The 27,397-nt window shown below is 50.2% G+C and overlaps 2 protein-coding genes across 2 annotated transcripts; both read left to right on the forward strand.

Moving 5' to 3' along the window:
- The first annotated feature begins 7,305 nt into the window (after positions 1-7,305).
- YWHAB (tyrosine 3-monooxygenase/tryptophan 5-monooxygenase activation protein beta) lies at positions 7,306-13,651 on the forward strand. Its single transcript, XM_027898039.1, has 5 exons — positions 7,306-7,636; positions 8,599-8,722; positions 9,701-9,864; positions 11,184-11,279; positions 11,749-13,651. Exons 1-5 carry the CDS (start codon positions 7,343-7,345, stop codon positions 11,803-11,805), a joined length of 735 nt encoding a protein of 244 aa, XP_027753840.1. The 5' UTR covers positions 7,306-7,342; the 3' UTR covers positions 11,806-13,651.
- Positions 13,652-15,478: 1,827 nt separating this feature from the next.
- Positions 15,479-26,511, forward strand: PABPC1L (poly(A) binding protein cytoplasmic 1 like). Its single transcript, XM_027898045.1, has 16 exons — positions 15,479-15,520; positions 16,321-16,532; positions 17,262-17,455; positions 17,991-18,106; positions 18,856-18,995; positions 19,798-19,892; positions 20,129-20,266; positions 20,688-20,783; positions 21,336-21,602; positions 22,103-22,193; positions 22,496-22,624; positions 23,632-23,765; positions 24,114-24,207; positions 24,877-25,007; positions 25,602-25,685; positions 26,221-26,511. Exons 2-15 carry the CDS (start codon positions 16,340-16,342, stop codon positions 25,677-25,679), a joined length of 1,896 nt encoding a protein of 631 aa, XP_027753846.1. The 5' UTR covers positions 15,479-15,520; positions 16,321-16,339; the 3' UTR covers positions 25,680-25,685; positions 26,221-26,511.
- The last annotated feature ends 886 nt before the right edge of the window (positions 26,512-27,397 follow it).

A 27,397-nucleotide genomic window follows, 5' to 3' on the forward strand; every position in this document is an offset into this window, starting at 1 on the left:
TCAGGGCCTTGTCCGCCCCACACCCATCTCCATGACAACCGCCCCGCCATGGCGGGCGGGCGGGCGGTGCCCGCTGTGGCGGCGGCGGAAAGGGCGGGCGCGGCGGCGGCGGAAGCGGGGCCGAGCCCTCAGGGTGTGTGTGTGTGAGTGAGGGAGAGAGAGGAGAGAGAAAGAGAAAGGAGAGTGTTGTCCGTGCGAGCGGCCGTTCGCCCTCCCCGTGCGATCGCCGCCAAGGTGAGGGGGCTGCGGGTCGGGGGGGTTGGTGAGGGGAGGGAGATCGGGGGTCGTCGGCGAGGCGCGGCCTGCGGGTGCCGGGGAGAAGGGAAGGGGGGGGAAAAGGGAGCGGGCCGAACGGCCCGCTCCCTTTTCCCCCCCCTTCCCTTCTCCCCGGCACCCGCAGGCTGCGATGGGGTCGCTTCTCCTTCCCCTTACCCCCGGGTCGGTGTGCCCATCGCCGCCGCCCCGCCCCGGTGAGTCACTCGGGGCCCCCGGGGGCGCGGCCGCGCTCACCTGGGCAGGGCCGCGTTTTTTCCCCCCCACCACCCCGAGCTGGATGGAGGTAGGTATTAAAAAAAAAAAATCATAAAATAAAATCATCGTTTTCTTTCCCCCCGGCGGGTGGTGGTGGAGTGACGGCGGCCTCGCCCCCCCCCCCCCTCCTCCTCCCTCCCCATCCCAGGTGAATTGTCTGCCTTCAGGTGTATTTCTCAGTTAAAAAATGCCTTTTCTTCTTCTCCCTCGGGGTGGGAAAGCAAAAAAAAAAAGCACGCATCGGTTAAAAAAAATAAAATAAAATAAAATAAAATTCCTGCGGGGAAAATGTTGGGAGGCTTTGAGAACGGTATTAAGGTCTGGTAACTTCAGCGGCGGGAGGGGGAGGATGTTTGTGTCGCTGCAGGACGCCTCAGTCAGAAATTCAAGTGCTTTTTTATGGAAAAGAGAACTTACTCTTATTTCAGAGCTGTAATCCGGTCTAGAAAAGACAAGAAGAACGCGAGTGCCTTTTTTCTCCCTTCCTATCGAAGGGCCGCAAAAATATCCCCCAGTACGATATTTTTTTTATTAAATTGGTACCAATAAAGTGATAGACTCCTTGCACAGATGGGCCTGGTGCAGTTTTCTCAACCTCATTATGTCAGTACCGCATGTTCTGATCTCTCCTATTTTGATGTTGAGCCTTTTTATTTTTTCCTGAGCAGGCCTGTGCCAGTATGCAGCGTTTTGTGCTGCATGTGAATAAACTCAGATGAGGAGGAGTTCGGTAAATAATTATTTGGTTAATGAGGTGAAGGCTCGTACTCTGATCCGTGTGGTATCCTAAAACCAGCAGTGTGTCTGTTATATGCCACGCTTCTTGCCCCACCCTGTAATATAAATACTGACAGTTTATTATTAACAGAAGTGATTTACCTGTGATATGAATACATTAGTTTGGCATGAACTTTATGCCTAGGGGGAGATTTTTCGGGCTAACTCACTATTTCCACCTGGACCCTCGCCAGAAACAGTTCTGCTAGTTTGAACAAAAAGGTGTTACCACGTGAGTGTGTTGTGCTGTGGAAGTGCCAGCGTGTCTCCACCTGAGTGAGGGCCATGGGCAGGGAGCAGAGCTGGGCTTTTCAGCCTGGCATTGGGAAGAACAAGGCTCCTGTCACTAGACTGAAGGTGTCTGTGAAGTATCAGTGTTCCCACGTTATTGGGACTGGTCACAGACATTTTGTAATTCTCTGTGGAGATGGAAAACCATTGGTTTTTGTTTAATTCAAAAATTACATTGGTCAGATCTAGAAAGCAACAGATAATGATGGCAGGTGACCAGAGCAGGTTGAGGAATGGTTTTATAGAACATTAATTTATCTGAGCATTTGCATAAGGGTGTCAGCTGAAGGCCAGGGTAGATGCAGGTGTGATGGTCACAGCAGGGAAGGCCAAAGTTATGTGCTGCACGAGGCCAGCAAGAATATCACAGCTGGGAAAATTATTTTGCAGGATATTATACTGATCTGGCTATACCCAAGCTTCTGACAGTTGTGTAAGATTTTACTGTTCAGATCTTACCAGACCCATTCATCTTCTAGTCAGTTATTTAGCAATGCATGGTAGCCACTGAGGGAACCAAATAGAGAAACACAAGGAATGACATCAAATGCCCAATACTGCAGTAAAGCAAGGGAAGTTTCTTGCACTGCATGGAAAGAGTTGATTGATTTCCTGTAGTGAATAAATGTTGGGGGCAGTGTTTTCTTGACAGGGAATGCCTTCCCCATCACGCAGATACTTGTGTCAGCATGTGTGTACCTGAGTTATGGAGAAAGAGTTTCCATTTATGTTAGAAACATTGTCTGCAAAGCTCTTACTCTCTGTAGTTGTAGAACTCTAATCTGAAATCCCACTCACCTCGCATGAACGTTTAATTTCGGAATGAATTGCCCATCCAGAGATCAAATCCAGGTACGTTCACCTGTTGTTGAAATCTTGAGCTGCAATTTCTGTACCAGTCTGCTGCTTTTGCTGTTAGAATTTGAAAGGAGCTTGTGCCTGGGAAGCAGGGTTGCCACCCGTGTCACCAAATCTGGCTCCACATTCCCTTCTCCCAGTGGAACATGCGGGTCTGTTAACCAGCGGGGACCAGCATGTCAAACCAGTGCCCACCCTGATTTCTCACCAGTATTTTACAAAGGGGAGGTGTTTGTCTGATAGGGTCTCGTGCTCGCTATAGAGAGGAAAACAGCGCCCAAAAATCGATGGCTTAATTAGCATGAGAAGAGCAGGTCATCAGGAGCAGCAGACTTCAGACCAACAGAAGCTTATTAGTATTGTCCTGTCAGTTCGATACGTTATATAAGGCAGAGTGGTTTTTTTTTTTCAGTGCCAGTTTTCATTTCATTTCTGCAGACTTGAAACACGGTTAGTTCTGATCCATTCTGGCTTTGTCCTGAACAGCCCATCGGAATGGGAAACAATAAAGGCTACAGAGCAGATGGTAAGGTGTAGTTCTCAAGATCCTGCAGCCTTCTGAAGAGCAGTAGCTGGATGTTTTACTCCTCAGCTGTTGTTGGGATGTGAACATCCATTTCTGGGTATGTCTACTCGTGGAAGATCCGTGGGTGTCCTGACTCCAGGGTCTGTTCCCAGGGTGGACACACCATCCCCTTCTCCCTGCATCTTCCACTGAAAGATGCAGGCAGCTACAAACTGAGTTTTACAGGTTCTGACCTTTACCTTTGATGCTCTGTGATATATTTCAGTCTTCTTTACTCGGGTGTAAAGCTTTTCTAGGGTCGGAGTAAATACTTGTAACTTCTCGTGCCTGCTTACACGCTCTTCTTTGTTTGCAAGAGAGATTGAAAGAGCTCCAGGCTGTATGGGAGACAGAGAAAAATAATAACAAAAAAATTACATTTGAAATGTGGGACTTAGTGTGATTCAAATTTCTGGCAGCTGGTACTACTGGCTGTGGCAGCTGGGTAGTGGCTGGCAATTCCTTGCTGTGAACAGTGGCCAGCCACTTCTTCTTGGAGGGCTACTAAGCTGTGGTTTTAACAGATTCTTAAGAAGACAGTGTCTTAAGAATTTGAACTGTGTTAATGGCATCTAATATCAGAATCTTCTGCTTAGAACAGGCAACTTTCAGGACTCCTCCATGGCTGTGATCTGCACGTCTCTGCACCTTTTCCCACCTTCCCTTTTTCCCCCTTGCCACCATGGCATGGCTTCACTAGTGCTAGAATAGATCATTCCTGTCAGCCTCCCGTTCATCACCTCTGTGTGTTTTGCTCCTAGCTGCAGGTAACCTTTGGTAGATAGCTTCTGTGTGTGGCCTAGGAGTATTTTTAGCTCTAGGCTTTGCTTGTCTCAGACTGTGGCACACTGATCCATTGTTAGAGCGTGGCTTTCATCTCCTCTCTGGGAGGGACCAGTCATGACTGATAGTTGCTTCTTTGCCTTTTCAAACATCACTCCTTTCCTTGTATCTTTTTTCCTTCTGGCAAACACTTCCCTCTTTTGGAGTTCAAGCCAGCATAGCTCTGCAAAGCTCTCTCCAAGCTTCTAACAAGGTAAGCAATGGAGAATCAAATGAGGATTTTAAGTGTTTCTTTATGCAGCACCCTGGGGAGGAAATAACGGTAGGCTTACTGTCAGTGGCAGATATTTTGGTGTGGGCAATGCATTTCAGTTCTGTGAAATCCATATTATTGAGTAATACTTCGTGTTTCATAGCAAACCTGCTAACAGTACAGATATGAAGATGAATTATCTAAACTCAAGTCCTTGTATACTGAATTCTGATGTCAAAGCTAAGCCAGTGAAGTTCTGAGGAGCTCCATCTTCAGTGATTGTTTGAGTTACATTTGAGACGTGCATAAATCGGGTGCATTGCTGAGGAACGTTGCTTCATGAGAAACAACATTCTAATCTTTGTGCTGGTATTTCACTTGTATAATTGATGTGTTAAACTGGTTGCCGAATCTCTTTTATCCTCTAGGTCTTTGTGCCCCTGCAGTTCCCTCTGTGATTTCCTTCGTGTGTCCTTGTATGAACCCATTGACTGCTGTGAACTGTCTTGCATCTAAATATAAATATGTCAGTGAGCTTGATAAAACAAACTCTGCACCCGTTCAAAACTAAACTCCGTGTTGTTTGTGAATGGGATTCTGCACAGATGACTTGTCTAGAGATTAGACCACCATTGGCAAAGTGCAGATCAAAGATCAAACTGACTTCTCAATGGCAAAATGTAAACTCTGTTGGAGCTGCTTGCCTCTGGACTTCAACAAGCAGGCTGCTTCCACATTATAATCACATTGCATAAGAAAAAGAGAAGATGCTTGCCATAGAAATACTTCTAGAAGCTGTGCAGACAGTGGGGAAACCAGAACTGCTCTGAAACTGTTTTGTTTAAATGTCCAGTTGTTTAAAGTTGGCTCTTGCAATGTAAAACACATTCTTCAGGTGTACTTTGCTCTCGTTGAGATGGTACTGAGTGGGTAGAGAAATGCCACTCACAAACTGCTGCCTGCCTTGAGCACCCAGCCTGCAATTACTGCTGAGTTAAGGGAATGGTTTATGAGGTTCGATAGGCTCAGCAGGGAAAAATGGGATGGGTTCTCTCAGTGGGAAGGGGTCTGAGGATTCCTTGGGCTTGTTTTGCATTGTTCCTGTGATAAACTCCAGAGCAGAGAGAAGAAATGCACCTCACAAATCCCACTTACCCCCTTACAGTCAGGAGCTATCCTTTTGATAAGCCCATGGAAGCCAGGGATAGTAGAGCATATCCCCATGGCAAAATTTACTGGGGAAGAGAGAACCAGATTAACCTCCAGAGGTTGTCACACTGCTGCCCATAGTCACTCTGGCTTGTTGAGGGCTTCCATCTGAAGTGTGTGTGTCACCTTTCAGTAGATCCCAGGATCCACTAGTTTGAACACAGTATTTGCAGTGGGACTGAACTGCAGCCCAGCTGTACTTACCAGTCTGCAAGAGGTCCCTTTCCAGGAGGCTGGTTTTAGCATTCCATGTGCTTACTTTGAGTGCCTTGTGTGGGTAGATGCATTAGGATCTACAAGGGATCAAAGGCAAGCAGGAGTGAGTTAGACTTGCAGATATGGAGCAGGTACATTTGGTTGCTGGATTTACTTCAGGAGCTTTCATGTGAAATAAGTGTTTGACTTGTTATCTTTGGTAATTAATTCTTTTTCTTTTTTTTTTTTTTTTTTGCTAAAGTGGAATATCTTCAGCTGGAGGGATGGAATGTGCTCATCTCAAAATAATTTTGTAGTTAGGGCTCGTCCTTGGCAGTGTGAGCAGTGTATGAAACTGCTCAAACACACAGTGGGAATTTGGGTCTGCATCTCATTGTCCTGGTTCAGGATTTAGTACAGGGGACTGGTTTTCCTGTGTAAGAGAGTGGTAGGTGATACTTGGAGTAAAATACAAGCTGAGCAGTGTGTGTAAAATGTTCTCCATCAGAAGCCTGTCAGACTGGAATCTCTGAAGGTGAGAGCCAGGGAAGAGGCTGCAGCAATCACTTTCAGCCTATTAGTGCTTTCTAATAGGGCTTGCAGATGCTTCTCTAATGAACAGAAGCCTTTGAAGGCAATTGTAAAGTTACTGTTCTTGTCTGCCTTTTATTTTTCTTTTAGAAGTTTTTTTAAGGCTGTTTGGTCTCGGCCTGAAAACTTACCCGGGCAGTGAAAATCCTGACTAGGATATAGAGAGTAGCAGAGGGTAATTATTGCTCTGTAGTGCTGATGAGAATAACAGTTCTGGGTCTGTCCAAAAGTGGATTTGCAAACCTGCAGAATTCTGCAGATGAATTCAGGGTGTGTTGGGGTTTGTGAGGTATCGAGGTCTGCATTGCTTTGATAAAGGCAGAGGAACTTGTTTAATTTCTCCTGGGAGCCAGGCCCTGGGTTGGTGGCTCAGTGGCTGAGTTAACTGCATGTTGGATGGTGGTGGAGCAGTAAGCACCACTCCAGCTGCCTCACCAGCACCTTCCTTACTCGCTTCACCTTTCATTGCTTAAGCTCTTCAGTGGCCTCGTGGTCCTGTGGGGTGTTTTTCTTGGCTCCAATTGCTGAACTGCATTATCAGAAATGATAAATTGTTTCCATGTAAGCAGTTTGTTTTGCAGTAGTGACCACCGTGTGGGCCACGTCCCATTCAGATTTTCTGAATGTTATTGTTACTTAAAAGGTCTTGAAAACCCGAGGCTGCAGCCCCGTAGCTGTGTAGAATGATCCATGATGTGTACGCTGATGCATGTGTAAAAAAAGCCGTATTTTCTGGCAGAACAGTATAAATGTGCTTTCCATAGTTGCCAACAACTACAGCTTTACTGGGTATGGTTTATGTAAACCCCCAGGAACACCTCCTGCAGCTTGCCAAAGCTCCTCACTGTCAGGGGGAGCTGTCCAGTGCTCCCAAGTAGATGTTTAGCAGGGAAGGGAAACAAAAAAACAAAAACTGGTTGTTTCTGGGTCAGAACAGGGGATTAGTGTCTCCCAAGTTGAGCTGTGGCCAGTATAGGAAAGGGGAAAGATTCACACGGGGCTGTGCTTAATGCCAGTATGACTTCTGCTGCATTCTGAAGAATGATGCTTTCATATCTTCAGGATAGTGATTAGTCATTTACACATAGAAATTATACATGTTTGGCAAAAGGTCCCATAATTTTTTAACAGGAAACCCCTCTGTATTACTCCGTTAGAATTTCTAGATTTCCCTCTTTATCAGCGACTGTAAGATCTGCTTCACCCTCCAGCCTGAACTTCCACAATGTGGACAACCAGGAGACGTTTTTTTCTCTCTCTTTTTGTCCCCCACCGATTGCAGGAGAGCCATGGATAAAAGTGAGTTGGTACAGAAGGCCAAGCTGGCCGAGCAGGCCGAGCGTTACGATGACATGGCTGCTGCTATGAAGGCTGTCACCGAGCAGGGACATGAACTGTCCAACGAGGAGAGGAACCTCCTCTCCGTGGCCTACAAGAACGTGGTCGGTGCCCGCCGCTCGTCCTGGCGTGTGATTTCCAGCATCGAACAGAAAACAGAGAGGAACGAGAAGAAACAGCAGATGGGAAGAGAATATCGTGAGAAAATCGAGGCTGAATTGCAGGATATCTGCAATGATGTTCTGGTAATAATCCAACAGCAAAAATAACAGTAGTTAGTACTGCAGCATTTCTCAGAGAGGCTTAAGGAATCTTAGTAGTGCTGTAGACACTGCTGCACCTTAGCAGGGGAATAATTTTGCTTAGCTACGTACTTGGATCCAATTCCAGCATCTCAGGCATCTAGCTTGTTTCTTGGGGAATTTGCTATAAAAGAGCTTTTTTTTTTTTTTTAGCAGAAAAAAGCAAACAAGGCCACACAGAAGCCCCCTGGCTGCTGGCTGGGGGGGGTGGTTCACCTGGGGTACTGGCGTGAGTCCTGCTAAAAGGCTGATTGACCATTTAAATTCTTCTACTAATGAGTGCTGACATCCTGAGGCTTGTTTAGTACCTTTTTGGAGTAGAGGAGGTCTGTACATCTTCCCCCAAACTGGTTTTGCTCTTCCTTTTATTGCTGTTCAGGTTGTGTAAGATCAGTCAGGAGCGGTCGCCGTCAGTGCAGTCAGTCTGTACATCTTTCTGAGTTCACCTGTGCTGACTGTGCCACTGCTGAGCTCTTCAGCTGGAGCTGCAGATAGAATCCATTTCCTGTGGGTAATTTCACAGCTCTGCGTGGAATTCAGGTCTGTGGCAGCAGAGGTGACCAGATGTGCTGATGTCCGGCTTTGTTAGTTTGGTTACAGACAGAGGTTTGCATCAGGGTGTCTCAAGGAAAATCTTCGCAGTTGTAAACCCTGATAGTCATTAAATTCTGCAGGAGGGAATGGTGGGTGGCCTCAACAGAGCAAGTTTTCAGCTGTACAGAGGTTCTCTTTTTTTAATTATTTTTAAAGTTTAGACAACAGTAGGCACGACGAGTCTGTGTAAGTTGTGACACAAGTCATTGTGAATGTCTGAACAGTTCATGCTCGCCATTGTAACCAAGGCTCTGTTTCAGACATCATTTTTACAGCTTGCATTTACAAAGAGGTGATGTTTCCTTTCTCAGGAGCTCCTGGATAAATACCTTATTGTCAATGCCACACAGCCAGAAAGCAAGGTTTTCTATTTGAAAATGAAAGGTGATTACTACAGATACCTCTCAGAGGTGGCATCTGGGGACAATAAGCAAAGTAAGTAGAAATGAAGTCTCTCATTCTGGGGGCCAAGCAGAATCAAGGGTAAAAAGTACTTGTGTTCTTTTCCCCTAAGGTGGAGTGTTCATTTGTTTTCACTACTGCTCTGTAGTATTCAAGATGGGTGCAGTGCAAGTCACTTCTAGAGAAAGACTTCACTGAAATTAGTAGAAGTTACTGACAGATGTTCATCAATCCAGTTGAATTCTGCTTGCAGCTCCTGACCACAGGAGCTGATTTTCAAGCATATTTGGCAGTATAAAATCCTTTTCTCTTTTTTTTTCCTCATGGAAAATCCCTTGACCTCTTGTTTAAGCTAAGAATTTAGCTCAAGTCTTTACTGTTTGCAAACTTTCTGCATGCAAATATGGGTTATTGGGTTCCTGGGTCCTAAACCAGTTAATTCTGAAATGGTAAAGCAGTGCTGGACTCTGCCTGAACTCCTGTGAGTGTCTGATGGAGTCCATGTCTTGCAAACTTAGTTTCATGCCAGCATGGAACTTATTGTTACTCATTAGCCAGGAAGGGACTGTTGGCTCTCCTCTGAAACCCCAACCTGAAATACAAAGTTCATGACCTAGAGCTGCAGTAGTTTGGATACGTCGTCTTCCTCCTGTGGTTTGTCTTAATTTATTATTGATAATTGTGACTCCTTCAGCTGGGCTGGGAGTGAGCGTTTAACACCAGAACACTTTGACTTTGGGAGAGTTTGTGTCCATCCAGATTGGTCGGAATTTATGTTGAATAAATGTCATTTTAAGTTTCTGTTGAACTGCTCAGCTTAATTTCCCTGTGTCAGAGTTTTAGCTGAGGACATATTTCTGCCTTCACAAGGCTTTTACATCTGCAGACACTGAAAGAAGCGTGTGCATGTGTAGCTGTGTGAATCTCTGCTGGCACAGAGAAAAGAATCCCTTTCCCCATGAAGTACAGAGATGTGCTGTGCATTAATACGGTTGTAATTACTTCTTGCAGCAACGGTAGCAAACTCTCAGCAAGCTTACCAGGAGGCATTTGAAATCAGCAAGAAAGAGATGCAGCCAACACACCCCATTCGACTTGGTTTGGCTTTAAATTTCTCTGTGTTCTACTATGAGATCCTAAATTCTCCTGAAAAAGCCTGTAATCTGGCAAAGACGGTAAGCAGACTCTCCACATCACCAGTGTTTGTGGAGGCTGAGCACATAATTACGTGGTTGCAGTAGCACTTTGTAAATGATTATGCTTTTTTCGTATCAAATTGCTTAGAAATGCTGTCATTAAACTGCTGTTGTTATCGTGTGTTTTCAGGTAAGTTGGTTTGCTGGTCTGGCTCAGCTTTAGGTGAAGCTAATTTGCTACTGCAGCTGTTCCAGTGACAGGGAAGACAAAATGCCTCTTCTTAATGCCCACCTAATTCTCTTAGAATGCGTTTGTTTGAAAACACTTGAATTAATTTAGCACTTCTGAAGTGAAATAGTTATTCGAATTTGAACACTTCTTGGGAAATGCACGTGAAGTGTTGTCTGTGTGTCCGTCTTTGTAACCCTGAATGTCCTTGTGTGTCCCTGTGCTTGTGTGCCCCTCTCTCCAGAGACCAAAATAAGCTTGTGTGGTGGGTTGTGCCAAACAAATAGTGAGTCATTTTTTTCTTGGCCTTTTCTCTAAAACAGGATTAGAACCTTCTAAGTGGAGCTTTTTGTGCCCGTGAAAATTGTCTGGTAGTAACTTGAATAGCATGGCATTAGGTGAATCTTTGTGTTCTTAAAACACACTTCAGTAAGACTTTGTAACAAGAAGGGATGTTTTGCTATAAAATGCTGCTGCTGTTCCTGCTCTTTTTTTATAGTTAAAATTCTTACATATGTTTGAAACCTGAAAGAAGAAATAGCACTTATTCATGGCTCTCAGACTTGCAGCATTGATTTTCACGAGTCACAGATGGATGGGAAGAATGGCTTTGTTAAGCTCTAGTGGAACACACCTGATTTTCTCTGCTGTTTTGAAAAGAAACTGAAAACCTTCCACCCCACTGTCAAAAATCCCTGTCTTCCATTGTCTTGCCAAGTTACCCATGTACAGTATAAATATATGTAAGTGTAATGGTTCCTTTATCTTTCACTGCCAGTTTAGACCAGTGAGACCTTCCTTTTTAATGGAAGTGTTGCTTTTAGGTGTTGTTCTTGTTGTACCTGGCTTCAAGCTACGTGAATCATTTTTCAGTGAGACACAGAGTGCTCTTGCCTCTTCAGTATTTGGTGTTGAATGGCAGTGAAGTTGTTCTGGGCTTTAATCTGGACACCCCTGAAGATTTCTATTTTCCCCTGGCTGTCTGGTGCTCAGTTTGGTTTACATTTCTTCTCGTGGTGGAACAAAAAAAATACTGGAAGCTTTTGTCACAGAACTGGAATGGTAATGTGGCAGATTGGTAAGCATTTCAGAGAGCAGAGTGTGAAAGTGCTGTCTTGGATGTTTGCAGGCGTTTGATGAAGCGATAGCAGAGCTGGACACGCTGAATGAAGAGTCTTACAAAGACAGCACTCTGATCATGCAGCTGCTTAGGGACAACCTCACTGTAAGTACCATGGGGCAAACCAAACCACTGCACTCTGGGCTGCTGCTCTCCCTGACGTGGGACTCAGCAGCTGAAAGCTGGTGCAGTCTGTGCCATTACAGGCCTTTTCTGACCTGGTGGCTGGATGTGTTCACTGCTTTTTGTAACCAGACCAGCCAGACTTGCTTGTTCAGACCAGAAATCACTTGTTAACCACCGTAACAAACTCAGATATTTTTTTGTAATACAAAGTGAAGCTTGTTCTCAACAGACAGTTTTATGGGTAGGTTGCCAGCTTGTGCTGGTTTCTTCCTTGTTATCTCACTCGTGTGACAGTTTGTTATTCTTTAGCTTTACTGTTTGTTAAGTTCAGTTCTCTATTGCTCTTAGCTGAGAAAATTGCACAGCTAGTTACACTGTCCTCCTCTTCCTGGCAGCTGGAATTCTCTGGGTGCTTTCAGCACAAACACGTGTTTGTCTTTCCTTACAGCTATGGACGTCGGAAAACCAGGGAGACGAAGGGGACGCTGGGGAAGGAGAGAACTAATGGCTGTCACGCTTCACTCTATGTTCAATGTCACCCCGTATCGTACACATAATCCCTTTGTGCGACGAGCAAAAAGAATAGTACATCGACTTTCACAACCTCAACGTAGCAAAAAAACTGTCTGTGGGGTAAAAGCGGTTGGTTGGTGTTCTGTGTACCTAGAGCAGAGGAGGTTGGTTATTCCAGTGGCATTCCGAGCTTTCCCATGATGAACACTTTAACGGCTCCGATTTACCGTGTCTGTATTTTTGAACTGAACACTGTGATAACGGGTGTTGTGATCGCGACTGACCTCGCAAAACTCCCCGTTGGTAGGACGGTAGACATCAATTATGTAACTCTGGCGAGCTTAAATCTGGCACCAAAACAGTCGAAGTACGATTCTGTTGTAAAGTTGTACAGAAAGTTATAGAGATTCTATTGTGACACTGGGGCATGGAAGGAACCAATCCGACGTACGGCATTCCAGTTAGGGACACTGCTATGAGGTAGTTGAACAGGCACACTCTGTAGACATTTGTAACCGAGTCTGAGGCACCGCTTTCAGTCAAAAGCTCACTTTGTCAATCCTGTCTTTCTGGGGATGGGGTTTGTTTTGGGGAGGAGGGTAAAGGGGGAGTTAGCAGCTTGATTTCCAAACTCTTTACACTGGCAGATAACTGGGATTTGACTTCCAAAAGTGCTTTCATGCTCATACGACATGCATGACTAAGCCCCTTCCCACAGCAATAACTTACCTAGTTACTACACCTTAGATATTCTTCAGTAGTGAGAATTCTTGGTTCACTGCCATGGACTTGCAATAGGAAAAGATTCAATTTTTTGAATGGCCTTATTAGTTTGGATGATACCATGAAGTGATCTGCCACTTTAGCATTACTTTACTCTTAGGTGAGTCAAAATCTCCATGGTATTCCCACTTTGAATTTATCCTGAAAACCTCTTAAGTAATCCACTGAGCCATCTTTAAGTTCACTTTATAGAAATTTTTCTCCCATTGGACTCTGTTCATCCTTGACCCTCTCACCTGTTTGAACTCCATTAAAGCGATTTTGGACTCCCACGTGCGCGTCATCCTTTCTTTGGCTGTGGGTGATGTCAGGATGGTGGCTGAGGCCTGAGCCTCACCGAGGACAGGTTTCTTCCTTGGATGTTTGAGAGCTGCCAGTGCTGTCGCAGCCTTCAGCTCCTGCCTGCCATTCCTCGGTAGTACCAGCATCTGGCTCAGATATTCAGGCTTTCCCATCTCGTGCTGGAATGCAGACCTACACATCTGTAACGCTTGTACCTTGTTATATTTGATCTCCAAGCATCCTCACCTAGCCACGTTTCAAACATGTCCCATCAAACAAAACCTCATGAGAGTTGCGTGAATAATGCAGTGGAAAAGATTAGGAATAGTCACCTGTCAGTCCCGCGGTATCATCCCCTGCCTTCACATTCCACTTAGGTATAGGACCCATCTGTTTGTCCATCTGTCTGCTGAAGAGAATTTCATGCACTGATTTTAAAACTCCCCTCTACTAGCTGAACAAATTGTGCAGTTAATACTTGGCGCTTGATAAATGCAGTAGTGAATGTGGAACCGAGCCTGTCTGTATATCTGGTAGCTCTTTTCGCTTTGTTTTTACTGACCAGTATTCTGCCTAAAGTTTGCTTCTGTGACGGTTATATTGCCTAGCACACACGTGGTTGTGAGAATAGTATAGCAAAAAAGAAATACCTGGTTATTGATGTACTAGATTTGTGTATGTCTTTTAAACAGTTCTAGTTTCACCTTACACAAAATAATCAGGAAAGTGTAAAAGAATTCAAAAGTGGATAATAAAAAAAAAATTTTATCAGTTGGCTGTGTCTGTTGTCTTCGCTGGGGGAGTGGCAAAACCTGTGGTAGTAAAATCACCACTTGGACTAAATTCTCACAGTTTGGGGACTGTGTGAGTCGATTCGTGGTTTCCAAATACTAAATTACTCATTCCTTTGCCGAGAGGCTTCCCCACACACTCTCCCAGAAAACACTGGTTCTCTTCTTTTTTTGTTAGGTCATACTTGCAATATATTGTCATTGCAGGGCTTAAATGCAACTCTAAATAACTCTTTAACTTGCCATGAGTCATTACATGCTGTAGGGTTGGACACACACTGTAAAAGGAGAAAAGCCTGTTGGTTACATTTAAAGGTTTCTCCTTGGGAATCTTTTCAATGCCCACTCCGGTGCAGGGCTGGCCCCACCTCTGCACACCCAGCTCTGCTGGTCTCAGCCTCTGGTGTGCAAACCAACACTGGGAGAGGAAAATAGGTGGAGGAGAATTCCTAGATGTAAGAGCCCTTGGAGGGATGGGTGGCAGTAGCCAGGCAGCCTGAAAGCACCGTGGAGGTTGGTCTCTCCTGCTCCCAGAGCCGCCTGCAGTGGGGCAGCACAAAGTGTGCAGGGTGGGAAATGTCACTGGGCTGCTTTTGATTGACCACTACGAAGGCATTAGGCCAAAATCTAAGCAGCTGCTGATGGAGCACTGCTCAGCCCTGTGCCGTGGCTTTGGATGGGGGTCCCTCTATCTGTGATTATTGCTTGTCATTTTCCAGCCTTTATGGGCATACGTGCTCTTAAATGATTATACAGTGTACAGTTACTGCCAGTCTGACTCGTGCTGATGGCATTGTCAACTCTGAGAAGAAAAATCCTGTGTTCTGCTAGCTGATCCTGTTCATGGACCACTTCTGCCTCAGTCCTTTCACATAACATCTCCCATCCTTACTCTCCCTTTTCAGGAAATCATGAACCTAGGAGCCTGGTCTGCGCAGTGATGAGTTGAGGGAATATCTCAATTATTCAATTAATTTTGTTGTTTTGGGAAAGGACACTCCCACGGGCCCAGCCACAGTAAGATTCCACACGCACTGTACATGTTTAACTCATCGCTGTGGCTTCTCATTCCTGGCACCGGTGCTTGTCTGACCTTTGGGTGAGGCAGTTCAGTGTCGGGAACCCCCAGAAGGCTTTGGTAACTGTAAGGTTGTCCTGATTGCCCCACAGCTGACCCTCCGAGGGTCCAGGCTGGGGTAGAGCTGGGGAGCTGCTGCCAGGGGCTCAAGGTTCCTCTGTGCTTTCACCCAGTGCTTCAGCAGCACAATTCCATCCATCTCTGTGGGTGAAAGCGCCCTGACAGCACTCGTGTGCCACACGGACCAAAGGGGATGGCAGAGGCCAGGTCCCTATCCCATACCCCACGGGTCTCTGTTGGGTGCTGAGCGAGCTTGCTGTGGGGCCGGGAGTGTGCGAGTGCCCAGCGATGAAGGGTTTGTACCGAGCTGCATAAGACTCCTGCCTCGATTCCTTCAGGGAATTACACACCAGAACGTGCATGTGATTTCCTAAAGCTGCGTGGGTGGGAGCTGTTAAGCGCTGTCAGCCTTCCAAGGGCGACACGCGGCGCAATCCCCGTGCCCTTCGTTTGGGAAGACACGGGAAGTGCTGGAGCTGCGCCAGCTGCGGTTCGCAAAAACGAGGGGATGCAACCGCTGAACCCTCGGGCCCCTCATCTCCGCGGGATGGGGACACCGGGGGATCCCCGGGACGCCCCCAGAGGTGCCCGCAGCCGGCGGGGCAGGGAGGGCGGAGCGGAGGGCGGGGGGTCCCGTCCCGCCCCCGGGAACGCGGGGAAGAGGCGGGCGGGTCCCGGGGCCGCAGCCGGAGCGGAGCTGCAGCCGAGCGGGTGTGAGTGCCGGACCGGACCCTCCGGGGGGCTGCTCCGGGCCGGGGGTGCCAGGGGGCTCGGGCAGGGCGAGCACACTCTGTGTGTGTGTGTTTTTATTTTGGGTATCTGTAGGTTTCTAAACAAGCGTCTCGAGTCTTTTGAGCTTTCAGGTAAGAGTCCCCAAGGGTGGGTTCATAAGCTTTTAGGGCAGGAGAGGCAATTCTGTGTCCCCAGGCAGTACCTGGCTGGTCGCAGGCAGTGACTCTCATCTCCGCACACAGCTGAAACCAGGCAGAGACTGAGCATCAGGTTTCCTACTCCAGGGGCTTCAGCTGAGAAAGTGGGAAGGGCTGGCTAAAAACCCTGTGTTTGCCTTGAGGATGATGGAGTCGGTTGCAGGGAGTGGTGTGGGTTGCAGGTCTGCTCCCTGGGCATGGAAGCAAACCCACATTCCCTGGGTCTGCTGTGGCTGGAGAGAGCTTAAAGAGTAAAAATTCTGTGGTGGAGAAGGGTGTTTACTTTCTGAGGGATTAAACTCATTTTTATTTCTCTTGGGGTTTGAGTGCTGAGAGGAGCAAGAGTGTGGTGTGTGTTGTGTCCCTCCTTGCACGCTCCCAGGGTGTGCAAGGGCTGTGATGTGCAGGCCACCCCAGCTTGGCTTTTGCACCAAAACTGAAATGTGCCGAAAAACTTGGTTGGCAACTTCTTTTGGGCATTCCTTTTCCTACCGTTGCTGTTGGGAAGGGCAGGGCGTGGCTGTGGTTGCTGCAGATGATCTGAAAGCTGCTCTCTGCAGCCGCGCGTGTGTCTCCCCCCGCAGCTGAGCTCCGTGGGTGACCATGAACGCCAGCGGCCCTGGCTATCCCTTGGCCTCTCTCTACGTGGGGGACCTGCACCCGGACGTGACCGAAGCCATGCTCTACGAGAAGTTCTCCCCCGCCGGGCCCATCATGTCCATCCGAGTGTGCCGCGACGTCGCCACGCGCCGGTCGCTGGGCTACGCCTACATCAACTTCCAGCAGCCCGTGGATGGTCTGTTCCCTGGGACACAGGGAATGGCCTCACAGTGGGGCCTTGGGCTGGGCCAGAGGGGCAAGGGTGGGCAGTGCAAGGGGAAGGACCTGAATAGAGGCATCAGCTGTTGGGGCTTGGGCAATATTCCACTAATTGGAGTTCTAGTTGCAACTCATGGGATGAGTGGGACCCATCCCACTCCAGTTTCTTCTTGGGGACTGGGGAAAGGATGTGTCAGCTGGGCTTTGGGCTTCCAGGAGAGGAAGATGACTTCCAGGAGTTACCCCCCTGCATGAGCTGTGGAGATGCCCCTCCCTGGGGCAGCCCCCTGCCCTCTAGCCCTTTCCTGGCAGGCACTGCCACGATGCTGAGCTGTAAGTGGAAGGTGTTCCATGCTGAAGTGAGGCAGCAGCGATGGGAAGGTGTTTGGTTTGTTGCTCTGGAGACAAAAGTCCTTATTGGGTAAATTAGTTGGGCATCTGCCAAACTGGAGTTTGCAGGGAAATGGATGATCCTGTAGGAGTCAGGCATGCTTTGGAGAGGAAACAACCCAATTAATTAGGAAGGAGTGGTGTGGCTGGAGGAGAGGGGAGGAGAGCATGGGCTCCCCTGGGAGGCAGAGCTGCCCTTCTCATTTAGGTTAACAAGCCCCTCTCCAGCAGTCTCCCTGATTCCTGTGGCCACCTCAGCTGCTGCAGGATGTGAAGGGGCTCTGTCTTGCCCTCCTCTCCCCCTGTTCTTTGCCAGCTGAGCGAGCCCTGGACACCATGAACTTCGAGGTGATCAAAGGCCGACCCATCCGCATCATGTGGTCCCAGCGGGACCCTGGGCTCAGGAAGTCGGGGATTGGAAACATCTTCATCAAGAACCTGGATGACTCCATTGATAACAAAGCCCTGTATGACACATTCTCTGCCTTTGGGAACATCCTGTCATGCAAGGTACACACCCCCAGGGGCCCTGCAGGAGAGGGCTTGCTGCAGAGCTGCCCCTGCTCTCAGCAGCATCTCCAGCCAGCTGGAATTCACTTTATCGTTTCACTTCCCACAACATCACCTCTAAATTCCCACCTGTTTTGAAGCCAAAAAGCCTTGCTATGCTTCCCCTTGGAATGGGGGCTTTCCCCCACCTCACCTTCTTCCCAGTGCCTGCACAGAGATGCCCTGTGCCATCCTGTCCAAGTGCATCAGTGGTATGGGGGTCTTGAGGAGCCATAAGCTCCTGGGTATCACTTGTGGATCTGGCCCTGGGATCTCCTGCCTCCCTGACGTGCTGCAAACACCCCAGCACAGCTGAGCCTCAGTGGGAGCAGGGTGTCAGGGAGGGAAGAAGCCTCTGGAAAACGAGGGTGGGTTTTTCTGTGACTTACTCATGTGCAACCATGGAGAAAAAGAGTGTCTGCCTCTTGGATTTTTTGATTGCTTTTTTTTTTTTTTTTTTTTTTTCCCCCTTCCCTCCACCCCACTGCATTTGCAGGTGGTTTGTGATGAGAACGGATCCCGTGGCTATGGCTTTGTCCACTTTGAGACTCAGGAGGCAGCGACTCGGGCCATCAACACCATGAATGGGATGCTACTCAACGACCGGAAGGTGTAAGTGCCGGAGAGGAGAATCCCTCCTGGGCTTTGCACTTGGCTCTGCTCCTCCCTTGCCTTGCTGCACCCCTGGGAGCAAAGGCCTGCCCTGCTCGGGTGCCCCCTCCTGCTGCTCCCTGCGCTCTCCCTGTCTCCCATCCCTGCTGGGCACAGCAGCTCCGCTGCTCTCCACGAGTGACTCACTCCTGGTCGATCCTGGTGGAAGTGTGATAGTGGTTTGGAGCCTTTCCCGATGCTGGGGAAGGAGTCCAACCCCAGGCTGGGTTTTATTGCTGAGGCAGTGTGACAAGTGCCCACAAAGCAGGGCTGGTCCTTGATCTCAGCTGTTGGCATCAGATAATCTGGGCAGGAAGAGCTTTTGTTGTTGCTCAGCTCTCTGCTTGCATTGCATCACCTCGTGCTTTACTTCCCACGCGGGCAAGCGGATGCCCAGAGGGCTTGGGAATAAGTTGGAGGAAGAGAGCTGGCACTTGGTGCCATTCTTTGGGGTCTTTTGGCGTGGTGGCATCCTTTGGGGGTCTTCTGATGTCCCCTGGGATGACATCCCTACTTTTGGTAGAGCCAAGGGGTGGTTGGGTGGGGGACCCCCAGAGTGGGACGTGCTGAAGTTGCTGGATGTGAGTCACATGGAGGGGTCTGTGGGTGAGCAAAGCATGACCTGAGGTGATGGGGTCTCTTGTGGCCTGCAGTGAGACAGATGTGCCTGTGTCCATCGGGTTTTCAGGTCCTTCCCTTCCCTCCTGCAGGTTTGTTGGCCACTTCAAATCCCGCAAGGAGCGTGAGGCAGAGATTGGGGTGAGGGCGGTGGAGTTCACCAACGTCTACATCAAAAACTTTGGGGATGACATGGATGACGACAGACTGCGGGAAATATTCTCCAAGTTTGGTGAGTGGCTGAGGCAAAGTATCCTCATCTAAAATCCCCGAGTTGGGGTGACTGGAAAGGAAACTGGGGAGAGTGCTTGGTTGAAATAGCAGCCCCTTCTCTCAGAGGGATCTGACTTGTTTAAACATCCCCCACAAAGGACTGCAGTCACTTCAATTGCCAGGATGTTGGATGTGCTTTCCTGCTACGATGGAGGATAGCTTGTAGCAGGTGCTCTCTTGAAAAAAATAGCTTTTTTTTCTTTCTTGAGTAACAAAGGTCGACTTTTATTTTTGTTTTGTTAGTTGTTTTTTTATTTTGTTTGTTTGTTTGTTTTAATTATCCTGAAACCAGTGTGCTGGCTGGGTATAGCGTGGGAATAAGAGATGTTGAGTCTGAATTTTGAAGGGCTTGTCAGTTTAGTCTGTTACTGGAGGATGCCTCTTGTGATGGGGTTTAGTACTGTTCCAACCCATGGACCATACTGTCTGTCCATGGTCAGTCATCCCAGACAACTTGTGGATAATCTGTCCTACAAACCCAATACATGTGTTCATATATAAAGGGGACGAGAGTTCTGGCCAAAGGAGCTCAGTGCAGTGGCTGGAGAGACGGAAAAGCCAGGGAAAATGAGAGCAGCCCCCCGAGTGGGAGGGACTGCCCTCACCAGCACAGCATCCTCCTGTCCCTGCCTCGTGGGGATCCCGCTGTCTGTGCTCCTGCTGGGCTGGCACCTTACAGTGGCTCCTGAGAACAGGGCCACATGCCAGCAGCACCCCCTGGGCGGGCACCCTTCAGGTGGCACTTTCCTCCCCTGTTGCAGGAAAGACCTTGAGCGTCAAGGTGATGATGGACAGCGCCGGCCGCTCCAAGGGCTTCGGCTTCGTCAACTTTGAGAAGCACGAAGAAGCCCAGAAGGCAAGAGGCTCCTCACTGCCCCTCTTGGCCCTGGGATTGTTGCCTGCTGATTGTTCCCACCTGTCCTCAGGGGGAACCTCGCCGGCTCTGTGCTTGCCTGGGTGCTGGCACGGGGCACCCAGATGTGCCCGGAGCGGGGTCTGTTTGTGGTGGGGCTGCACTGGGGTGGTGGGTGAAGAGCAGAGCTGTGGCCATTTGCTTCCTGCTGAGGCCAGAGCCCTCCCCTGCCCCGGCAGGCAGTGGCTGACATGAACGGGAAGGAGATCAACGGGCGGCCGGTGTACGTGGGCAGAGCCCAGAAGCGGCTGGAGCGCCAGAGCGAGCTCAAGAGGAGGTTTGAGCAGATCAGGCAGGAGCGAGTCAGCAGGTACCAGGTAAGGGGAGAGCAGGATGCTCCATCCTGCAGGTCTGCACCAGGGACATGCCCTGGGCCATCCAGGGACATCCTCGGCTTGGGGACAGCATGGGGCTCTCCAGAACAGATGACTGTGCTGGGGCCCTCCAATATCAGGAGAGAGATCTAAACCCAGGATGGTGCAGACAGATGAACAAATGCTCCTGCTCATTTGCAGAAATGAAAATATTAGCCTGGGAATTCAGCAGCTTCCCGAGGCCCTGGAGCACCTTCACAGTGCTGGCCTGGGTGCCCTCGTCACTCGGGCTGTGGAGCACACACAGTCCTGGCCCCTCTCCATGTCACTGTCCCTGCAAGGGTGTCTCTGTGGGATGTCCCACTCTCTGGCTGAGCTGCTGTAAATTTTGGAATCCCAAGCTGCTTTTTCCACCTGTTTGCAGGGGGTCAACCTGTATGTGAAGAACTTGGATGATGGGATAGATGATGAGAAGCTGAGGAAGGAGTTCTCCCCCTATGGCACCATCACCAGTGCCAAGGTGAGGAACTGGAGCTCCTGGGGTCAGCTGGCTGGCGTGCTCAGCCCTTGGAAATGGATTGGGGTTATCATCCTGTTGAATTGCATTTCCTTGCTGATGACTCAAGTGCCAGTCTTGTCATCAAGGCTGGTGTCAGGCTTCTCTCGAAGGCTACCTGGTTGGGTGCAGAGGTGGTCTGGCTTTAAGGTCAGCTACCTGTAACCTGCCAGGAGGAGTGTTGCCTGGCCCTTGGCAGGGCACAGTGTCCCACTGATCCCCATCCCTTGCTGGTTCCTGCAGCATTAAGCACTGGAGCATTGCTGGCCCATGGGTGGGGCACAGACCCTCCCCCCTGGACAATCACAGGCTCCAGATCTCTGGCTGGTCCAGACTCTGCCATCCTAATTTCCCAAACTTACTGGTTTTCCTTGGGCAAACCTTCCCCTTCCCCAGAGAAACCTCTCTGTTGGAGAGGTGCAGCCCCATCCACCCCACCCCTCCCTCCCTGCGCCGTGTTCCGTGGGTACTGCCGTGATCTGTGGACTTAGCTGTCTTGTTCTAATCCAATTTTAGGTGATGACAGAGGGTGGCCACAGCAAAGGGTTTGGATTTGTATGTTTTTCCTCCCCAGAAGAGGCTACCAAGGCCGTGACAGAGATGAATGGAAGGATTATCAGCACTAAGCCTCTCTACGTTGCGCTCGCTCAGAGGAAAGAGGAGCGGAAAGCAATCCTCACCAACCAGTACATGCAGAGACTGGCCACCATGAGGGCCCTGCCTGGCCCTCTCCTGGGCTCCTTCCAGACCCCTGCAGGGTACTTCCTGCCCCCCATCCCCCAGGTGAGACCTGCTCTCCACTGGCAGCCTTGCACAGGGACCCAAATTTGCCCTGGGTGGGGGTGGTGGTCAGGCTGAGAAGCAGAGCTTGTGTTGGGCAGCCCATGTGGGACCAGTGGGATCAGTGCCAGGTTTCCATGTGCCGGGGGGGGATGTGGGTGTTCCAGGCAATGGGCTGAGGATTGAGCAGCTATTGCTGCCCCTCAGAGGAGGGAACCAAGGGGGAGTTGGGTGGGAGGGTGTGAGCACGGAGAGCAAGTCTGCTGATGAAACCAGGGGAGGGAGAAGGGTTACAGGGGTGCAAAAGCTCCTGGGGAAGAGAAAAGTGAAGCTGCTGGAGAACCTGCTGGCAGCAGGGCTGGAGGTTGGTCTTTAAAGTGTTCTGGCATGCTGCAGAACGTGGTTTTGGCTTCTCTGTCTGTGTGCAGCAGCCACCAAGAGGCTCTGGGTTAGTTCTAGCTCAGCTCCCAAGTCCCCTTGGATAATGTGTTGTCCTTCCCCAGCCACAAGCCAGAGCTGCCTTCTATGGCCCCAGCCCCGTTGTCCCAGTCCGCCCTTCCACTCGCTGGAGCGCTCAGCCCTCCCGGCCTCCCAGTGAGTCAGCCTGTTTCTCCCTGGGGGCTCTCGGCACGAGCTGGGCTTGGGCAGGGTCTGAAGGTTCTCTAAAAGCAGCACAAAGCCTGTGGCCACGGGCAGTTGTCTTGCAGAAGCGTGGAGGGGTCACGGTGATGGGCACGGGGTGATGAGATGTCAGCCGTGACACCAGAGGTGAGGTGCTCTTGAGCTTTCCCCAGCCACAGTCACTCCCCCCGTGTCTCCTTCCGTGCCTGTGCTACCAAGAAGCTTTATTACACGTGTACAAAAAGCTCTGTCATGTGCATGCTCTGTCTCTACAGCGGTGTATCCTGAAGCCACCCCCCTCCTGAGGGCTGCCATGCCGCCCCGGCGCCTGCTGTCCAACATCAGCACCACCAGACAGGCCTCCACCCAGGTGCCACGGGTGTTCCCCCAGGCCCAGAGAATGGGTGAGTGGGGGAAGGACCCGGCTGGGACGTGGCAAAGGTGCTCACTGTGAGCTCAGCTCTCCCGTGAGGATGGATCGGTTCGTGGGATTGATCGTGGAGGGGTCTGATGGTGCCCCCGGGTGTGATGGGCCTGGAGCAGTGTCTGTAGTGAAAAAATGTGTAACTTTTGGGGAAGGTTGTGGCCTTACAGGTGGTGGGTCAGGTCTCTGATATGCACATTGGCTTTGTTGGCTGCTGCTCCTTGAACGTGTTCATTAAAGCAGATGGTGACGCAGCCATGGCACCCTGGGCTTAGTGCCGAGGGGGAGGGTGGAGAAGGACCTCTGGGGAAGAGGCAGGAGATCTTCCAGGCTCTGGATGAACTGCTGCCAAGGCTAAGCCTCCAATAAAACACACGTGTTAGGCATGTTTGGAGCTGGCAACCAGACCTTGCTGGCATCCCCAGGGCCTCGCTGTTCTGGGGCTGTCCCTCTGTCCCAGCGTGTCCCCTCCACACAGGACCATCTGCTGGGGCAGCATCTGCCTGCAGCCTTCCCAGCTTCATGGGATTTAGCCCAGGGTCATCCTTGGCACCGAGTGCCTTGTTGCTGAAGTGAGCAGGGGGACCAGGAGGGCTGTTTGTGGCTCATCCTCATCCCCTTGTTCCTCTGCCCTCTCCTCCCTGCAGGAGGGGAGCCAGGGTGAGCTGGGGGAAGGGGTCTTGCAGCCCACCCTTCTCAGTGCTGTTCCCATCCTCTGGTTTCTGATGCAGACGGGTGTTTCTGGAGGAGTGGCACCAAGGTGCTGTTGTAAACTCTCCTGCCCTGTGCTCAGCATCAGCCCAGCCAGCAGGATGACAGTGCCCTACCCATCCTGGAGAAGCTCTCTTTGACCTGGGGGCTGCTTTCAGCCCATGAGGGATTCTTCAGGCCCTCTGGATGGACACACTGCCCTTGTGGCTTCAGCCTCCTTGGCCCAGGCGTGTGTTTAAGGGCTCTGCCTTGCCAATGTTCCTGTCCCCGTTGCAGCCAACATCGGGACGCAGACGGTCAGCACTCGGGACGTCTCCTCCTCCCTGCCACGGGGTGCCTCCCACTACAAGTACTCCTCAGCCGTCAGGAACGTGCCCGTGGGGCACCTGCCACCCGTGGTGCCCCCGCAGGTAAGGGCTCTGCAGCCACCACAGTGTGACAGCCCTGGTCCTGCTCTGACACAGCTGCTGATCCCAGGCAGCCCAGTGGCTCTGTGTCTGGTGCTATGGGAACCTTTCCTGGGGGCTGCTGCAGTGACTGGGGCTGTGGATCCCCATGGCACGCAGCTGGTGATGCCTGGCTCCAGCTTTCCTGGAAGCTGGTGTTTGGATGCCAGCAGACAGTGCCAGAGCCTCCCTCAGCAGCTTGGAAGGGTGAAATGCCCCACGGTGCTCAGGATTCAGCAGCGTTCCTGAGAGCCAGGTAACCTGGGCATCCTCCCAGCCTCTGATTGCTGCTCTTCCCTGTTTTTTCTCCAGGTGGTAGAACCTGCTGTGCACGTCCAGGGGCAGGAGCCACTGACAGCATCCATGCTCGCAGCAGCCCCTCCTCAGGAGCAGAAGCAAATGATCGGTGGGTGTCACAGCTGCTCTGCTGGAGTGGCTCCAGCTGTGGGGTTGTGAGGGCACGTGTGCTTGCATGCACCAGGGAAAACCTGACTGCTGGGAGAAGCTGTCAGGCCCGTGGGATTGCTCTGGTATTATGCTGCTTTAAAAAAAGATAGCAATAAATTCAGTCTGGGGTGGAACTGGATGGGAGCAGCAAAGCCACTCCCTGTCTGCGTGAGCTGCCTGGCAGTGAGACGGTGTCTGGCAAGGCTTGGCAGAGAGGCAGAGCTCCATCCATCCTGCCTGTGCTGCCAGGCCATGCCAAGGTGGTTGTGATTCCCCTGAGCCCTGCTCCATCTGCCCCATGGGCTTGGCCTGGCCAAAGCACAGCAGGTCACAGGCTGGCTCTTTCCTCCCCAGGAGGGAACTGCTCCTGCAGGAGCTGGCACCTCCATGCTGGTGGGCAGGTGTGGGCAGCATCACTGTTCCACTGCCCTGCTGTTCCACTGCCCTGCTCCCAGGGCAGGTGCTTGCTGCTGACTTGCTGGATTTGGTTCGCTTGTGAGCAGCAACTTTTCCACCACCATCACCACCCTTGTATCCCTTTTCAGTTGAGAAGGCAGGAGGGCTTGCACTGGGTTTGAAAACTCTGGAGGGCTTGCACGGTGCTGATGTCCTTCCTGTTTTGGAGCAGGTGAGCGCCTCTACCCTCTGATCCACTCAATGCATCCCTTGCTGGCTGGCAAGATCACTGGGATGCTGCTGGAGATCGACAACTCCGAGCTGCTGCTGCTCATGGAGTCCCCTGACTCCCTGCACTGCAAGGTAGGAGTCACTCGGTGCCCAAACAAATCCCTTTCCCAAGGGCTTTAACTCCCTGCAAGGAGAGGTGACCCCAGGACACTGATCACTGTGGGAAGAGCAAGGAGCTGCTGGTTTTATTTTCAAGTGAAAAAAGGAGCCCCAGGTTGGTGTCACCACACCCGGTGTCACCCACCCTCAGCAAAAGGAGAAATTTGGAGCAGGTCCCTGAAATCACAGGCCAAGCTCTGAGGGTGGTTTGGAGGTGACTGGGGAAGTTTTTTGTTGTTTTTTTTTGAAGGAGTCTGGGCTCTGCTGGGTGGTGTCAGGCAGCTTTACCTGCAGAGAAGTCTGACTTCTCCCTGGCAAGTTCTGACTCAATAGAAAAGGAGAGATGCTCCAGAATTTCCCTTGGGAAGAGACAGGAAATGTCTTTGGGCTGATCAGTCTCCTGCAGAAGCAGCAGACTTGGATTTTATAATTATCATTTAAGTCCTTTACCTCTTGGAAGTGGTTCTGTGCAGAGACCAAGTGGGGACCTGGAATACTGAATTCCTGGTGCAGTGCCCTCCTCCACTGGAGCAACTCAACCTCCCCTTCCTTGTGTTCTGTCCTAAGATCGAGGAAGCAGTCGCTGTTCTCCAAGCACACCAGGCCACTGACACCTCCCACAAGGGCAGTGCCTTCCTGCAGTGACTCCAGGTGTGTGCTGGGAGCTGTGCATGATGTGCTCGGGGTCTCTGGTTTCTCACCCTGTAACTGGGGATTGAGTTTCTCGTGCAGACCAAGCCAGGTTTGATGAGTAACAGAAGTATCTTTGTAATATTCCATTCCTTAAATTGCATCCTCCATTTCCCAGGCTTGGTCCTTCTGCAGAGACCTGGTTCTGGGTGGGCCTTTTCTGTGCTGATGAGGGCAATGGCTGTGCAACCAGAAAGGAAGATGGGAAAGGACCTTGCTTTTCTGTGGGTCTAGTGGGGACCAGCACGATCTTTCCTGGGACTTTTTTGTTAAAATCAGAATCTTGGCAGTAGATACCCTCTAAAATATCCTTTGTGGGCTTTATCAGGAGAGCTGGCCCTGCAGCTGACACATTAACAAGCAACTGAGGCTCTCACTTGGCCTGTGGTATAAATGAAATTGTGTCATATGAGTTCAGGTGAATTTCATCTTGTCTGGTTGAAATTCTTCCTTTAGCAGTTGAAAACTGTATTTGGGGCTTCTCTGTTTCTTGTAGACTCCGGGACTGAGAGTGAGCCCTAAGAATGTTGCCTTTTGAAGAACAGGAGCAGCATCCCCCACCGTGTTGTTGGAATTGTACCTGTACAGAGACCCTGGCTTGTCTTCAGTGCCCCATCCTGTTGTTTGTGTGTGTTGCAAACCCTGTAGAATTGCTTCCTCCTGCACCTGTAAAAGCCCCCACCTTAAATCTCCTCTCACCACTGACAGCACCCTGTGAAATGCAGTGTGGCACCCAGCCTGGGTCAGCTGCCCAGGAAACAACTGCTGGTGAATCATCGTTTTAGTGAATTTACTGGGTTATGTGGTTCTGCTTGTTCACGTGGTTGACACTAATAAAGAACTGATGCTTCCACCCCCAGAGCACGGGTTAGTTCCCTCGGCAGAAAGGCAGCCAGGGCTTTGTTTCAGGCAGGGGGAGGGATGGACTTGGGTCAGGCTGTGGTAATCAGTGTTTGAAGGTTGTGATGCTGGTGGGGTGGCAGTCCTGAGAGCTGACAGAAGGGACATACAGGGCTACATTAACAAATTGCTGACCAGCAGGTTCCCCTGGTTCTTTCTGATTCTTAGGTGGATGGATTTAAGCAAATTTCATACAATCTACCTGGATTTTATCCGCTCGAGATACCTGTTTTAAACTTCCTTTTAAAAGGCATCATCTTCCTGTGGTTCTGCTTTTATAATGGACTTCGTATTCCTGCAGGACTGGCCCTGAATGTCTTCTGCTGGTCACACAGGGCTGTGTGTGTGTCTGTGGTGCACAAGACCCAGCTTTTGAGGTATTGTGGAGTAGCTGTAAATCAAAAGCTGCTTCTCCAGTGTGTGTTCCTGACCAATGGTGTCAAGGAGTCACTGAACTGCATCGTGTCCCAGTGGGATGCTCCCTGCTCACAGGAGTAGCTGGGACCTGTTATTGCTGTGTTATTGCTGTCATCATGCTGGCCTTAATCCTCTGCTCTCCTAGTTAGGAAAGGCATTTCAGTCCCTAGAAGCTCCTTGGTGCTCGAGGCTGGCGTTGCACTGACCTCATTTGACTGCTTCCTTGAGCTGGCAGGAGCAGAACACCTCCACCAGCACCACCCACCCTCTTTCTGTGCAGCTTGTGTACTGCTGGTGGTGTCTCAATCTTCCTTCTGCGCTGTATCATACTCTCACTTCAGCTCCCTGCTGAGTCA

The sequence above is a fragment of the Empidonax traillii genome, unplaced genomic scaffold (assembly GCF_003031625.1).
Source record: "Empidonax traillii isolate 1590-97213 ecotype Southwest subspecies unplaced genomic scaffold, ASM303162v1 scaffold575:size619451, whole genome shotgun sequence".
Lineage (NCBI taxonomy): Eukaryota > Metazoa > Chordata > Aves > Passeriformes > Tyrannidae > Empidonax > Empidonax traillii.

What these genes read in the sequence shown, in the direction of transcription:
- YWHAB (XM_027898039.1), top strand. Translation starts at nt 7,343, where the DNA reads ATGGATAAAAGTGAGTTGGTACAGAAGGCCAAGCTGGCCGAGCAGGCC. An exon ending in ATCTGGGGACAATAAGCAAA is followed by an intron (nt 8,723 to 9,700) that starts GTAAGTAGAAAT and finishes TACTTCTTGCAG; the next exon opens with CAACGGTAGCAAACTCTCAG. An exon ending in TGCTTAGGGACAACCTCACT is followed by an intron (nt 11,280 to 11,748) that starts GTAAGTACCATG and finishes CTTTCCTTACAG; the next exon opens with CTATGGACGTCGGAAAACCA.
- PABPC1L (XM_027898045.1), top strand. Translation starts at nt 16,340, where the DNA reads ATGAACGCCAGCGGCCCTGGCTATCCCTTGGCCTCTCTCTACGTGGGG. An exon ending in CTACTCAACGACCGGAAGGT is followed by an intron (nt 18,107 to 18,855) that starts GTAAGTGCCGGA and finishes TCCCTCCTGCAG; the next exon opens with GTTTGTTGGCCACTTCAAAT. An exon ending in CCCCCAGGCCCAGAGAATGG is followed by an intron (nt 22,625 to 23,631) that starts GTGAGTGGGGGA and finishes TCCCCGTTGCAG; the next exon opens with CCAACATCGGGACGCAGACG.